Raw genomic sequence first — 16,979 nt, 5'->3', positions numbered from 1 at the left:
ACTCAAGCTGTAGGCTCTGCCTGCAGGATGCACCAGCTCCTGTTTGAATTAAATACAGTGACTTGAAGAAGGAAGAACTCTACAGAGTCTAGGCAAGACCAGGAACAGAGGCAACAGGGCATTCAGCTTCCGGAGACAGCAGTGGTGCAGTTCCAGTGGTTTCTGGCCTCTACAGCCTGCCAGGAACAGAGGCAACAGAGCATTCAGTTTTCGGAGATGGCAGCGGTGCAGTTCCAGCGGTTTCTGGCCTCTGCAGCCTGTATTCTTAGCGGTTTATGCTCCAATTTCTATGCACATCGTTAGTAGCAGCGGTGTCTTCATGAGACTAATTCCATGGTGTGATATTGTTTGAGGATGCTTATGTTTGTAATCACGGAAATTTAGTGATTGCCTCCCCAGCATTTATTCTCTCTGTTCCCTTTCTGATGGGGACATGCAGACTGGTTGGGACTAGTCTCACAGCAGCTCCAGGGATGGGCCCTAGTTGCAGTCGTTGGGATGACATTATGATCCAAACTTTGTCAAAAAGAGAGAAAGAAGATGTTTGATGGGGAGCATCTGGAGAATAAAATTATTCTGTCTTTCATGGATGCTAAAAAAAGATGCTCCCTTCATCCACTGGTTGTGAATGAGGAAGAAACACCCCCAGTTGGTCTGGTAACTATGTTGATACGGTGAAACTATCGAAATAGTTTTAGGGCTATTCTGCCACTGCGGAAGGCTGAGTAGAGACACAGAAAGGAAGGCGGTCCTGGGACATCTTTAAACTGCTGGAGCAAGCTTTGCCCAAATGTCAATTCAGGTCATCTGGTAATCAGATATGGAGATGGAATTACCAGCGTCCAAGTTTTATTGAGGTAATGTTTGTGAAGGATAAAAGCAAGGCACAGGAAATGTATGGGCAGCAAAGCCCTTCAGACCTTGATCCAGGCCTGACACCTATGGAAACAAAGGGAAAGGCCGCAGGATTGGGCGGGGAGGGCCTCAGACTGTGATGCAGATTTTGTAAAGTCCGCCAGCACCAAAGGGAGATCTAGAGCAAAGGCTGCTTGTTGGAAGAGTATGACAATGGGCGGAAATGCCCAGACACTAGTCCTCCCGCTGTACTTACTGGCCAGGGCTGTCGAGAAGCTCAACTGTGGTTCCAGCTCAACACTGTAGAGGACCCCTAATGCCCACTGGCTGGTGGCTGTCAGTTACCGGCATCCTGCACGCATGGATAGTTTTTCTTTTTTGAAGGAAGATCCAAGTCATACACGTCCTTCCATTTCTGGGTTTCTTAAATTATTTGAACCACAAAATCTTTATATTATTACTCTTGTTGCTGTTATTATTATTTAAACAGTTAGACCGATTTTCTGTTACTTGTGAGCAAAGGAACTGTGATTGGTATGTGAGTAATATTTTTAGATTTAAAAAGATTGTCAGTTCAATTTAACATATGTAGAGGCAAAATACTTTAGTTATATTATCTCTGACCTTCAAAAACAAACAAATGAACAAATGAACAAACCCAGAGCCTATCACAGAACTGTTATGTGGTTGGAACTAATAAATGACAGCTGGGATGCTTCATCTCCATTTCAGTTATATTGCTCTTCAGTGTTTAATAATTGTAACTGGGTTTTTAGTTCCCAAAAAGTGACTTTTTTTCTGCACAGAAGTTAATGTTGATAGTTTCTTATGATTGTGTTAATGTTGAACTGACAAAAGGTATAAGTTTTATAACTTAGTTTTTGTAAGCCTTTACTTTTAACTCACAAATCTTGTTGCTATACTTGTGAATCTAATAATGTTGTAATAATTTTAAGCACCTAACTGCATTTGTTATTTAATTAATGCTCAATTAGTTTATAAATTTTATGGATCAGATCTCTCAAATGTTAACAGTATATAGAAACTTTATTAACTAGATATTTTTAGACATTTCAAACAATTATTACCAATTTGAAAACCAATTCTCCCAAATAATTCAAACACCTCTTAAACAAACTTACAAATCTAACATGCAAAATATTTGCAATCTTTATGAAAATCTTATAAATTTAATAAATTAGACAAATTTAATAAAGCAGATTCTCTTATCCATTTCAAACATCTTAAAGCAGATAAAGCATATATGAAGCAACACAATGACTATAAAATGACTATAAAATAGCTTACACATGCAAAAATCAATTCCACTTAAATCTATACTTCCTGGAGTTGGACACTTAATTACCCAACTAAGAGGATGGTTACCCAAGTAACCATCATCAAGAGCCTGCTGTGGTTATTTGTGTAAAAGTTGGGAGCATCAGAAGGTTACCAGCTCAGGTTGGGGTAGGGACTGTGGCCTGGGAACACTACCTAGGTGTTACTTAAAGAATAGTACTACATAAGCCACCAAATAATACCTTCCAAGGCTCTTCTTACAATCTAGTTTTAGCTTCTTCATCCCTGGCAGACTCCAAGCTTGTAGATCTCAGTTGGGATACAATTTAGTTTCACAACTCAATTTATCATGTGTCTCTCAAGTTTTATCTTTACCTACATTTTCAACTTTGTATTATTTGATTCCCATAGACAGAATCTGAATTCCCTGTCTATATTGCAACTTATATCTTTGCTGCCTGATTTGACATAAGAAATTCAGCACCGTCTTTTTTTGTGTCTCAGCTCTATCCCAAAGTAATTTTTGGAGAACGAAAACATCTTCTCTGTTCTTAAGCTGTTATCATTCTAGCAGAGAGAGCCAAGACATATACATAAATCACCTACACTAAAAGGCAGAAATGAAGATGACCATAAAAGTGTTATAAGCAAATTTCTGTAAGATCACCGTGATAGAATTCTAAGATGGTCCCGATGAACGTTGTCCCCTGGTGTTACTCCTCAAATTATGTTACCTCACAGGGTGAAAAAGGATTTTCCAGAGTAACTGAGGTTAGTAATTAGTTGACCTGAAGACAGGAAAGCTTTCCAGATGGACCTAATGTAATCACGTGAGCCCTTTAAAAGAAGGTAGTTTTCTCTGGCTGGTAGCAGAAGAGGAAGTCAGACAGTAAAGCATGAGAGAGAAAGAATGTGCAGGAAGCTGTCTGTTGTTGAGATGGAGACAGCCCCAGGGGAAGGAGCTGAGAGTGGCCTCTAGGGGCTGAGAGTGCTTCCCTAAGTGACAGCCTCCAGGGAAATGTAGATCTCCGTCCTATAACCATAAGGAAGGAAATTCTGCCAATAGTATGAATGAGTTTCAAAGCAATTCTTCCCCAGAGGCTCCAAAGAAGAGCCTAAACTGACACCTTGATTTTAGCTTTTGGAAACCCTAAGCAGGGAACTCAGTTGGGCTTGCCCAGACTTCTGACCTATATAACTCTGAGCTCATAAATGGATGTTGGTTAAAGTTGCTATGTTTGTGGTAATTTGTTATGCAGAAATAAAAAAACAAATACAGTCACAGAAAATTTCTACTTCAGCTTAAAGACTCAGTTCATTAAATTTGAACATGCGTATGTGTGTGCATGTGCGTGTGTGTGCATGTGTGTGCCTGCGTGTGTGCACGTGTATGTGTGTGCGCATGTGTGTATGTGTGCGTGTGTGTGTGCGTGTGTGTGTGTGTATGTGCATGAAAGCATCTTTTCAGGTAAGGAGATCTCAGACTCTAACATCTGGTGTTTTCACGTGGAACTAGTCGATGAGACTAAAAAGTCAAGACTTGGTTGAATTAGGGAGGGTTTAGGAATCTGAGTAAGAAGGTTTAATTGAAAAAAATTTCAAGCAAAGCTGTGGAATTTTCCTCTATTGGCCTTGTTATTTTCTTTTTGCCATTTTCTTTTTGTCATAAGCCATTAAAATGAAATGTCTTCTAGGTTGGATAACACATTTTGCTATTATCAGTGAGAGACATTTTGGCTTATATGATTTATCCAGTTGGTAAGTTACTTAGCAAGACTAAGAGAATGGAGTTCAGGGTAGGTCAATGCTGCCAGTGGGAGACAGGAATAGAGAAGACAAAGACATAGAGGTGTTCTTGGGAGACAGGTACAAGTGGATCTACAAGGAGAAGCTTTCACACCACGCAGAGGCAGAGGGTACAACACAAAAGGGAAGTATAAGTGCAGAAAATATGATAAAGGAGGACGAGGATGTGTGACTACACTGTCATTTTTGTACAGAGCTTGCTTGCACCTAAACATGAGAACAAACCCTAAGCACCTTTTATTTTCCTCATGAAATCCCATGTACAAAGAAATGGAAAAAAGTTATAAAACAGCCACTTTTATGTTTTATATACCTTTCCCCCCTTATCCTTTCCAGGAAGCAGTAATGATCAGCAATGTCTTTAACTCAGGAGCACTTTTAACTTTTTCAAAGCATAGCCTGTACAAAGATCTTTCATATCCTGACTGGTCATGAGGATGAAGTTTATTGTCTTTTTATTGCTACTATTTGGACATTTTCACACAGTTTTCTCCACATAGCATAGAACATGTTACCCCCTGTAATTGCTTTTATATACTACTTGACTTATAGATTGTTTCAAACTTTCTTACTCCTAAATCATTTTTATTTTTAGGCAGTTAGAACAAGGGCTAGATGGTTCTTAAAAAGTACCAGAGTATTAAAGTTGAGGGTGTTTTTTACTCCTTTCTTATGTTTGTCTACCTAAAATAAAATCAGTGCTTTTCAAAGGAATGAGATAAAAAATATTTTGAGCCTTTACCCTATCTAAGCCCAGTTGTTATTATAAGTAATATGTGTATATGTGTATTAAACCTTCTGGCAGATGAATATAATTGAGTTAACTTTCATGTACTTTGCTTTTATATTAGTTAATACTTTTTATTTTACTGAGATTTAGGTTGGACAGTATTCTGATGATCTCATCACTGGTATTTTTATGGGTGGTAATAACCATTACCATCTGTGAGATGTCCTTAGGGTACCAAGAGTTTTATAGAACCTATAACATGGCAAATTCCTACTCACAGTCTTATTCAAAAACATATTCTTCTATACCCTATCACTTTTAATGGTGAAAAAATTACTCAATTTTGCAAAATATTTTATCCCCAACTCTTTACCTTCGTCATCCACTAAGGTTTTATTTCAGAGTTTTTAAAATTAAAGACTCCAATCTTTATTTTAATAACATTTTTATTATAAAAACTCTAACTCCGAGAAATGGTTATAAAATTACACCTTTCCTAACAGGAATGTAAGTTTCTCACCAAGCACCAGGCACTCAAGATGCTGGAACCTCAGTGTGCAAACATAATTTCTCAGGTCCACAGTCCCTATTCTCAAGGGCTCAAACTGAAAAAAAAAAAAAAAAAAAAAAAAAAAAGGTATGCAAATAAATAAAGGTATGTAAGTAAGCTTTGGACCATATATTCATTATATTGCCAATGATTGTGTACATTCTTTGCATCTGTACAAATGTCTATATTGAAAGACAGTATGTAAAGAGTTTCATGAATGGAATAAGCCAAGTTCTGTAAGAATATGGGAGAGGGAGGGTTTGGGTAAGGAGGAAAGAATGGAGTCATTGCCTTAAGATTATGGGACTTGGCCGGGCCCAATGGCTCACGCCTGTAATCCCAGCACTTTGGGAGGTCGAGGTGGGTGGATCACTTGAGGTCAGGAGTTCGAGACCAGCCTGGCCAACATGGTGAAACCCTATCTCTACTAAAAACACAAAAATTAGCGGAGCATGGTGGTGGGTGCCTGTAATCCCAGCTACTTGGGAGGCTGAGGCAGGAGAATCACTTGAACCCAGGAGGTGGAGGTTGCAGTGAGCCGAGATCACGCCACTGCACTGCAGCCTGGGTGACAGAGGGACTCTGTCTCAAAAAAAAAAAAAAGACTATGGGACTTGTCCTGACCCTGACTTTTATTAAAGAGACTTTGGACATATTGTTACCTAAATTTCTGGGCTTCAGTTTCCTCATTTCTAATAATAATTATTATAATAACAATAACAGCAATTATTATTTATGAGGAAGTTAAGAATAAGAGCTCCTGATGTATACAAATTGATCAATAAGTATAATTTAATATTTTCCTCATTTGTTGTCTATAATGCCTCTAAAATAAAAATTAATATCAAGCTTCCTTATAAAAGATTCTTAGTCCCAAACAGGTTTTGATCTACATATCACATAAGATGACAATGTGAATGGAGAGAAAGGAACGTGCAGGAAATCTCTTCCAAAAAAAATTTTTGATGACTTACTGATTAACCAAAACACATTGATATTTTCTAAACCAAAAACTAAAATTTTTGACCTATGTTTATATCTCAATTTCTAATGACCTGGGCTGCAAACAGCAATACTTCATCAATACAGATATTTAATTATTTTATGAGTCAGTGTGTTGGTAGTAGGTAAGCAGTTCCAGGGTGGATCCAGTGACCCAGTGACAGTAGTAGGGACTCAGGTCCTTTCCATCCATTCACTTCAACATTCTCAACACAGTCACATTTTATCTTCAAGTTGTCACACAACTGCCACCACAGTCTGGGCATAATGTCCAGATTGCAGAAATCCTTTTCACTACACATTAGGAGAAAAGAAAATCCTACCCTCAGAGCTATTTAATATATACTCGGTGGTTATGATTAGAGAAATTACAGATCAGCTCCCTGGGATTAATGACACCTGTGCAACAGAGCAAGCATGTCAGAAAACAATGAGACAGAGGATTTGTGTTTTTTCTATCCTGACATTTTGCTTCCTGTTGCTTTTAATCATATTACACATGCAGTTATTTAGCTCTCTGCATTTGTAAGTCAGAAGCACTGTACTAACATTAGCTTAATAGCTGTAAAAGCCTTGAATTGAGAGGCTATTTTAAATGTAAGTGGAAGCCATGGGTCCTCCTCCTCTTTAATTCTGAAGAAAGTTTACATTTTCAACGTGAAGAAGTTTGAGTGACAGGAGGGAATAATGCCACTGGATTGTGATTCTCTACTTGTCTTTGCCCTGAAGCTAGTGCTATTCTGTGATGCTTGGATGTGGCTGTTTGTTGGGGGGACAACAACTTTCCTCTTTGTGGGGCTTTGTGTACTTCCACAACCAAAACATGGTTACCTATTATCAACACCCAGTGAGCACTGACTGTGTGCAGTTTCCTCACCTCTAGGAAAGCATTCATCCTGTATGGAACGTGATGAACTAGACTCAGTTATAATGCATCCCTGGAAAGTTTAAGATTAAGGGATACAGGCTGCGCAAACATCACAGCAGCAATCAGCCTAACAAGTAGGGGTAGATGTTCTCTGGGATTTTAACCATGGTTTCTGAAATCAATTAGGTAAGCCAAGAAGCTGTAAATTCTCATCTGGAAGTGTAGAAACATAATTGCTTTTTAACCTTTGGAAACAGCCAGGTTCTGCTCTATCATTCATATGATTCTATAAATAGCCATAGAATGGGATCATACATGACTTGCATCTCTACGGCTGTGGTTCTCAAACTTCAAGGTAAGTGAGAATCACCTGGAAGACTTAAGATGCAGATTGCTGGGCTGTAGCCCCTGAGTTTCTGATTCAGGAGGTCTAGAGAGGGTTTTTTTCATTCCTTTGTTCTTTTCTATTTTTTTAAATTGACAAAAAATCATATCTATTTAGTATGTACTATATGTTTTGGAATATGTACACTGGAGAATTTTTATTTCTTGTAAGTTCCCAGTTAATGCCAATGCTACTAGTGCAGGGACTACACTCTGAGAGCTACTATTGTAAGGAAATGATTTGAAGTTCTGGTTCTCTCCATGTCACGCTTTTTCGGGTGAGTCTCATTTATCCAAGTGTAAGCTGGATTTTTTAGATGACAGTGGGTCTAAATGATTCACACATTTGAATTGTGAGTCAGCACTGGGAAAAGAGCACCGGCAGTGGCATTGGTCTTGCTGAAATTTGAGTCCGTTTGTGCCCTTAATGCAACCCGACTAAGCCAAGGCACGGAGGCCTGAAGCTAGAGAGGCTGCAGGTGTGCAGCACACGTGTGTAATTCAGTTAGGGAATGACAGCAGTGTCCCACAAATCCCAGCCTTGGCTCCAGATAAGAAAACACATTTCCCCTGCTCAGTGGCAGGGTTTTTTCATACCTCTTTGTTTGGGGTTTGTAGAAGTGGCAGGCTACCAGGGAGGTGTTGCTGTCTGCGAGTTTTCTCTCAGTGGTGCAGCAGATTTTATCTTTCCACGGGTTAGATCGACTTGACCTGAGGGGGGCTGCATTTCCAGGAGAAGCGCGGTGCCTTCCTGGGGCACAGAAACGGCTCCACACACCTACCACTGTTCTTTTATGAGAGGGGATTGATTTCCCTGTGAGTGTATGGATGTGTGTGTGTGTATTTAAGAAAAACCTCCAACACCTTAATTGCAGGTTCCTTAATAGCACTGTATGAAAACACTCGTAGCTTACAGGCATTTATATAATCTGGGTCCTTAGAGTATCTCTTACACAGCTTTTTGATCTTTGAGGGGTTTTTTTCTCCTCATTTACTCTGCTTAACTTAGATGAAATTTGTTTTCCATCTGTGCCACAAATTTCCTGTTAAAATGTCTAAAAATTTCTGTATGGGAAAAGCAGGATGAGCCTCTAGGTTTTTGACTAGACTGATGCTCTGTGATCTCTACCTTTCCTTTGTGTGTCTGGAGCGCTGTGTGGAGAGGAAATGCCTTGTTCTCTGAAAATGAAAGGAGCTTCTCTTGATGCTCCAGATAAAAGGTTAGGCTTATTACTTAGGAGTCTATGAGTGATCAACTCAAAAACCTGAATGATGCGGGGATAATTAATACTATCCTAATTCTGTACTCCACAGCCCAGTTCTCCCAGAGGGGAGTGTGGTTAGAAGGAAGGCATGAATGTCTGTCATTACATCAAATTCAGAGGGCTACAGAGGGCCTTGTTGGCACATGCATGTTATTCGTGTATGTTAAAGCATCTCTAGTCTACATATGTAGTTAATGTTTGAATTCCTTCAATCAGCCTCTGCTTGGACACAGGGAAAAGGAACTTTCAGCCTCCTGGGACAGCCCAATCAATGTATTCGAAGAGAACTTCAATTAAGTGTATTTCATTCATGTATTTGTTCATTCATTCGACTGTCACAAAGCACATACAATGTGTCAAACAATCCTAGCTCTTTGGTATACAAAGACGGATAAGACATGATTTCTATTTTGAAGAGAGAAAAATCTAACAGGAGAGAAATGCATGTTAAAAAATGAGTAATCAACTAGTGTGAGAGGGTTGTTATACATACTTCATGTAGGAGGAGAAGCTAGGGCCACAGCACAGGTAGGGAGCAACTCTTCCCTGGTTGGCAGCTAGGTAGGTAGAAGGTGAGAGAAGGATTGGAGGAAGCTTGACAGAAGAAGTATTCTGAGCTAAACCTTGAAAGATAAAAAGGGCACTAAGGAAAGGAGGAGTCAGGAGATTCCAGAGAGCCAGGGCATGTGCAAATGGACCTAGTCATGAAGCTATGTGGATCCATTGAAGAAACACCACGTGCCATGGCCTTGGTGGAGTAAACATGGAGGAATGAAGCAGGGGCTCAAAAGGCATTCTGTTGCCACTTATAAAATGTCTTGTACATTATGCTATGGAGTTTGGACTTCATTACCAGTAGTCTCCAAATTGAGATAAATCCGTCTACACAGTTATCTACTAGGCTGAGAAAGAAAATATGAGAATTTATATTGATACTTATTTTTTTCAACAAATAAGAAAGAAATTAAGCTTTGCTAATCTGTACTGTATGAACTGAAGGTTGGTACATTAGGCAAAAGCATTTTCCCTAACATATATTTCTGTTGGGGAATATAGTACGGACACTTCTAAGATAAAATGGACAGAACTTGATGACTGAGTAGTTACAGAAGTGATGACTCTGAGTTTTCAGTTTTGTTTGAGTGATAAGGAGATGGTAGGACTGCTTACCACAAACAGTTGTTCCATCTGTGTCCTTCACAAGGATACCCAGCAGAGGGGGTGCGAAAGCTAAAGTCTTCTTTGAGCACCCCTGTCCACTCTGGTGCTGGGGGAAGCAGGCTAGAGAAGTGCTGCCTTTTGTTAATTCATCCAAGACTCAATGTGTGCCTGTAAGGGCTCTGATGGTGGTTCCATCAAGTGGCACAGAAGTTGAGGAGAGTGGGTTGAGGGTGTAGGGAGACTCAGGTTTGATTTTAGGCATGCTGTCTCTGTACTTATTAGGGACATTCAGCTGGGATGTCTAGTTGACAATCGAAAATATGGATCTAGAGCTCAGAGGAGGGCTGGGGTTAGGAGACGAGAGCGGGATTGTGAAACTCATCAGAGAACAGGTGGTAATTCAAGTCATGAGCATGATTAGGATCATGGGTGGGCATGTAGAGTGAGAAGAGGCAGGCATGACCTAACCAAAGGGGGAAGTAGACGGTGAGGAGCCATCGGAGGGACAAGAAATAATCCAAGGCAGAAAGCAAACCAGGGAGGGTGGCACCACAGGAGCTATGGAAGAAGAGAACTTTAAGAAGGGAATGGCCAATGGAGAAAGAGCAAATCAAGAGAAGAAAAATTCTCTATGGGATTTGGAGTTAGGAAATTGTTAATTCCCTTAGAAAAGTACTTCATTGGTGCAATGAGTCCAGATACTTGATTAAATGATTAAAGACTGCAATGGAGGTAAGAAAATCAAAATTGGAAATGTAAAAGATATATATTAAGACGTTTGCATAAGAAGGGAAGGATAGAGATTAAGCTCATATGAACCTTCTCAGAAGCCCTTGAAATGTCATTGAACAGGTATTGATTTCTTCTTAGCCCAGTGTTAAGATCTATGTCTCTCCCTATATGTGAATCAGGCTCTCTGACCTCCAAGTATGTTTTCCCTATTCAGTCGCTTTGCTACATTTCATGTCCGAAATTGACCCAGTTTTCAAGATATGCACACACCATGATTTTGTGCAAAAGTTAGAGACATTTTCCAATTTGTTTCTGGTTCTCACTCTAATGATAACTAGAGCTTATTTTCCCTTTTGGCTTTAGCAACACATTGGCCCCACATCTTCAGGATACTTTGTAAAGCAATGTTGCCCCGCTCCAGAATTTGCATACATGTACCTTGCACATAAAAGACACTGAATATTTATTAATTGGACCAATTATGTCAGAGGCTATAATTTTGGAAGCAATTTTTGTTCCTTTTCTTAAAGGTATTTCCTCTGAGTGACCCATCTTGAAGCTCGCATGTCGTATTGTACCCCATACAGACTCAATGGTTTCCTTCAGTTACCATTAAACCACCTAGAAACATCTACTGGCTTTGCAACCCTGAAGGTATTCCTTCTTCTGTATTTCCTCTTCCTGGTCATTTATAAAATACATTAAGTGGCACTTTTTTTCCAGAGAGGCTACTTTTTATGTTTCTTTCTCCAGAAAAACACTTATTCGGCCCTCAACTTTGACTTGTTTCAAAATCTCTTAATGAACATTCCCTCCGATAAGTCCCCACCCCAACTCAGGCTGACAATGTTTTAAATTACTTTTGAAAGAAAGCCTTGTTTAAGGATTTTGAAACACGGAAATAAATTGAGTTTCCTGGAATCTCCTATTTTCACGCCTGCCACCTCCAAGCAGTCTGCTGGCTCCATCAGGATCATTTCCTCTTATAAAAGTCATCATGCTTTATTTGTGATATATGCTGAAATGTTTAGTGATTCTATGGTTTATGGCATTATAATTTTGCTCAGTTTTCCCGAGGTCTGTCTGCCAGGGACCTCATCGACTGTGGCAGGATGCCTGTTTTGATCAATATGTACACATTTCTGGCTATAAATTCCCTCAAAATGCTTGGGTGGGTACCCATGATTTATTTATTTCCATTTGCCAATTAGGTCTAGAGAGCCTTCCTAATAGACTCACTGGAAAAAAACAGAAAGAAATCTTGGAAGGAAAGAGCTGAACTGAAAAAGAAAAACCTTTCTGCTCTCTAAATTTAGAATAAATCCATCACCATTTTTGTTTTACCTCAATTAACTTTATCCCTCTGAATTTCATCTAGTCTCCAAAGAAATCTTACAGCCTGGAGAGTTCCTCCATCCGTCTGGACTTTAAAAAGTTCTTGTGAAATGTATAGTCCATGTGATCCGGGAATTTGAGTATATTGGTAGTTCATTATTATGATGGCGCTTGTGGGCGTCAGGAACGATAATGTCTGTATTTAATGGTATTTGTGGCTTGCCCCTGGCTTGCAATTACCTGACAAGTGTAGTGGCTGGATTGAAAGCATGATTGCAACAGCCCATTTTGTCTTAGAAATCCTACTGGCTCCTTGATGATAATTTGACCTAAAGCATTGTGAGTATGTGAGAGAGAGAGTGTGTGTGTGTGTGTGTGTGTGTGTGTGTGTGTGTGTGGTGCTGTCACTTCCTCATTCCTCCTGTGCAATAAAAGGAAAGTTCCCAAGGAATTGAACAATTCAAATAATAAATTTTTCAATACTTGCCTTGCTCAGCCAGCTGAATATTTTTGATAAAACAGCAGTTGCCTGTCCTGAACCCCCACACCTTAGGCAAGAGACACCTGGTATGTGGAGAACGTGCTGAGTTCACATGTGGCCACAACAGCACTAGATTGTGACAGAAGTGTCTGGTCTCAGGAGAGGTTTATTGTCCACAGGTCTTAGGGTCTGCCAGGAGCTGTTGATGATTCAGCCATTTTGCATTCATTTGTCTATTACAAGTGGGGCAGCAGCGGTTACTGTTTTATACTCTTAAAATAAAAAAAAAAACAACACTGCACAGTTTAGGCAGCTATACAAGATGACCCCCACCGCTAAAAGTTGAAATACTGATGTTGCATTTACACGGGGTTGGCTGTGAAGAAAACAGAATGCAAGGCAGGACTTCAGATTCCCACTGCTGTGCAAAAGGAGAGATAAAAATAATAGCAGTGAAAACTCATGCAAATGCATCAACCTCAAGGCTAAGAAACTTAATGCTCCTGAATGGAACAGTAGAAAGCTTATGACCATTGTTCTCTATCTGATGTATTGCTTGGCCAGTTTTAGTTATTTTATTTCCATTTAAAATAAAAGTTAATTAAAATGTCTACCAGCTATTAATAGTTCACACGTTAAAAAGAACTGTTTTCTATGTTTTGTACGTTTTTCTTGTAAAATCAATGTACAATCACTGGAGAAAAATTAGGGGCAAGAATAAGCAAAATAAAAGAACGTGAATATCTAACAGTTAAATTCCTCGGACAGCATGCCTGGCAAAATTATAAATGATTTTTACATATAAGCTCATTTAATTGTCAAAGCAACCTTATGAGGTATGTTTTTACCCATCCCTCTTTTGCAGAAAAGGAAACTCAGGCACAGAGAGGTTAAACAACTTGCCCAGAGTCCAAAAAACAGCCTGGCTCCAAAGTCTACACTGTTCACCACACTGTTGTACTTACCTCTACAACCATCCACAGTGCCCCTCACTCAGTCAACTGTAAGCTTGACTTACAGTTAAGCTTAGTATACAGCTTTCTAGATCTTTTCTCATTAATATAAACAAGTATATGGTACACTTGAATATCATGCATCAATATATTGTCTACATATGTTATATTTCCTACTATGACTCTCAAAGTAGTCTTTTTAATTTTTCTGACTTTATGAATGAGGAAACAAGCTTAGAGGGGCTGAGTGACTTGCCCCAAATCTCATAGTTGTGGTGGAAGAGAAACCTTTTCCCAGGTCAGCTACCTCCATCAAAGGGATTGTTTTCTCTGCACTAAGCTGCCTCATGGTCTTTTAATTTTGACTGTGATGAAAGCACATAGTTTCATCGTGGTGGGATGCATCTCCAGGTTGAAGGTGATTAGGTGGTGTAGTGGAGGCTCTCAGTGCCCTGCCAGCTCTGCCTTACCAGCTGGTGCACTTGTCTCCCAGCAGCTGCAGTGCTGGCTAGTGACCACGCCTAACTGTCCTCCCCTATAGAGAATTGCTTTTGGTCACATCATCCCTTGCAGGGCCTCATCTGGAAAACTGGACTTGGGACAAGTGGTGTTTGATAACATGACCCCCCTGTGGGGAACAAAACCCAGCACCCACATTGAGGCAACGGCTGCCTTTTGGAGTCCTACAACAGTTTTCATAATTTTTAGCCATACAGTTTGCCTTGAATCAGTAGGACTTTTTTTTTTTTTCAAAAAGTCCAGTGACTATTTTTTCAAAATGTTTTATTTAAGTATTTTGTTAAGGTGACTTACATGGACCAAAGAAAGCCCTAAAAACCATTTCAAACACATTTAATTCAGGGTCATTTCTCATGTTTCCATATTTCTAAGCTTTAATGCTTTTCTATTTCAAATCAATTACTTTCTATTCATTCCTTAAGCACACATATTTCGGAGTTATAACAGAAGAATAGCTATGAATAACTACCCTGCCTCCTTCTTTAATTTCACAGTACTCCCATCTGCCTTCCATCTCCCTTGCTGAAAATTTTCTCTGCTCCATCACCACAATTTCACTGTTAGCTTTCTCCTACCAACTTCTGGTACATCTCGCTATTAAAGTCTTCTCTGTTATAGCCATCCTCTGTGTCCTCTTCTAAATGAACACTTCACTTCTGCCCAAACTGTCCTTCTTTTGAAATTGTATCTAGGCACAAAATCCAAAAATTTTTAATTGATTCTTTAATCTAGTTACCATCATGATTTTATAAACCCGACTTTCTGAGGTTTGCCAATGGAACTATCACATAGAAGAGGATCTGGAACATTTGGGCAATACTGTAATTTTTCAGAAGTGGAGATTATACTGCCATGCAATTTAATGATGTTTGAATTTTCCTAAATTTCTGTCTCTATCCCCATCCCAGCTGACTGATAATTTATTTATTCATATTATTGCAAAATCCTCTGAGCTGAGCTTCCTGCCTCCCTTCCCAATCCAATCAATCCGTCCTCTATAGAGCTGCAAAAGAAACCTTCCTAAATCTCGTTCTCACCATGGTACTTCCATGTTCAAAAACCCATCCGTGGCTCCCCATTGCCTATGGAATGCTGTATTAGAAATGTTTTAGACCAATCAGACCAACCCCTAACATTTGTAGGACTGCAATAAAAATATAAATAAGGTCTCTGACTCACCCCTCTTTTCAATTCCACAAGGGGCCAAATAGGCATGTGTGTGAATAGCCACCCTGCAGTCAAATGCTGTCCATAACCCTGCAGCCTCCACGTGCAAGCAGTCACCTCTTGGCCATTCTTGGATTTAGGGATGTATGCTGGTGGTGTGGTCTATCCTTAAGAGGATGGACTAGAAGAAGAGGCTTGTTCGGGACCTGGAAGTGGGGTCAGGGCCATTGAGGCAGCAAATTCCAGGATTCTGAACATGAGAATGAGCATGTCTAGAGGGGGAGGACAGTCCTGGGAGAAGGTGGACATGGTCCCTTATCCCTATGGATTACTAATCCTGTGTAGAGGGGTATGGCTAGAGGAGGGTCAGAGCAGGGCCTTCTGAAACACAGTGCTAAGGGAAAGACTCTCTTGCAAGATTTAAGGGCAATTCTGAGTCTGGCATGGAACACTTTTCATGATCTGATCCCAACTTACTTTTTCAATATCATTTCATGCTACTCCCAAGTGTGACCCACCCACAGTGACCAGTTTAGTCCAGCTACATGTCTTTGGGGCATGATCTTCCTCATCTACCCATGTGACTTTCCTCATGCTATATACCGGATCCCAAGTTCACAGGGACTGGGTAAATAAACGAGTGCCATGGGCCAAGTGGGACCCACAGAATGCTGGAGAGAGCAAACCCTATCTAAATGGCAGTGCCAATTTTCAATTCCAGTCAACTGGTAGCATGAGAGACTGTGCACCCAGTATTGTCAGGTCATTCTCATATTAGGTCAGAAATACAGATTTTTCATAAGAAATCTCTTGATTTTGGGATATTGACAACTAATTAAAATTAAAGAAGAAAAACACTCTGCTGTCCAAATCAAGCTCCACTGTGGCTCCAATTTGGCCTGTGTATGTTCTGTAAGCTGATATTGTCTGTGTGCTTCCCCCCAACTCTGTGAATCTTTTCTTTCTTCAGTCATGGACTCAAATTCTGCCTCCTTCATGAAGATTTCCTGGATCACTCCAACCACAGAACTTTCTTTTTTTCTCTGAACTGTTCTAGTACTTACAATCCAACCCACTAACTTGACACCATTTGAAATTCTCTTTTTATATCTCGAATTGAATTGAGATTAGAGAGTAACAGTCACACCTTTTTTTTGTTTATCTCATAGGGTCTAAGAGTTCCAGTCTCATGGTATTTGTTAAATCATCAATAAATAAAAACAAAATTGTACCATGCTTTAAAGAGTATATACTTTAGAACAAGGAATTTAGTTTCTAATAATTTCAACTAGGGAAAAAACATAAAGTGTGCAAAGATGTATGCATATAACAGGATATTTCTCATAGTATTAGTTGTTAAAACAAAAATTTGGACCAACTAGGTATCCATCAAAACAGTTTGAATAAATTAAAATTGTAGTATACAATGTAATTGCTTGAATGTCTCTTAAGTGTCTTTTTCATCTATAGTTTTCTCCTCCATTTCTGTAGTGTGTGTTTACTTGATAGTTTTTTTGTTTGTTTGTTTTGCTGTGAGGAAGCTCAGTTTAGTTAGGTTTCACTCATCAATTTTTTTTTGTCACAATTACTTTAGAGAACATAGCCATAAATTCTTTGTCAAGGCCAATATCTACAATAGTAGTCCCTAGCTTTTCTTCTAGGATTTGTTTAGTTTGAGGCTTTACATTTAGAACTTTAATCCATCTTGAGTTGCTTTTTGTATATGGTATAAGGAAGGGGTCCAGTTTCAATCTTCTACATAGGGCTATCCAGTTATCCCAGCATCATTTATTGAATAGGGAGTCCTTTGCTCATTGCCTATTTTTGTCAGTTTTGTTGAAGAGCAGATTGTTGTAGGTGTGTGGCCTTATT

The 16,979-nt window shown here is 39.4% G+C and overlaps 1 protein-coding gene across 1 annotated transcript in view; it reads left to right on the top strand.

The window, feature by feature from the left end:
* The first annotated feature begins 1,148 nt into the window (after positions 1–1,148).
* Positions 1,149–16,979, top strand: part of LOC126949274 (uncharacterized) — a 48,261-nt gene continuing 32,430 nt past the window's right edge. Inside the window, exon 1 of the mRNA XM_050782008.1 lies at positions 1,149–1,249. Within this exon, the coding sequence (XP_050637965.1) occupies positions 1,216–1,249 (34 nt within the window). The 5' untranslated portion in view covers positions 1,149–1,215. The remainder of the gene's footprint in view (positions 1,250–16,979) is intronic.

The sequence above is a fragment of the Macaca thibetana genome, chromosome 2 (genome assembly GCF_024542745.1).
Source record: "Macaca thibetana thibetana isolate TM-01 chromosome 2, ASM2454274v1, whole genome shotgun sequence".
Classification (NCBI taxonomy): Eukaryota; Metazoa; Chordata; class Mammalia; order Primates; family Cercopithecidae; genus Macaca; species Macaca thibetana.
Note: the sequence above shows the minus strand (reverse complement) of the source record. Positions and strands in the feature narration are given on the sequence as shown.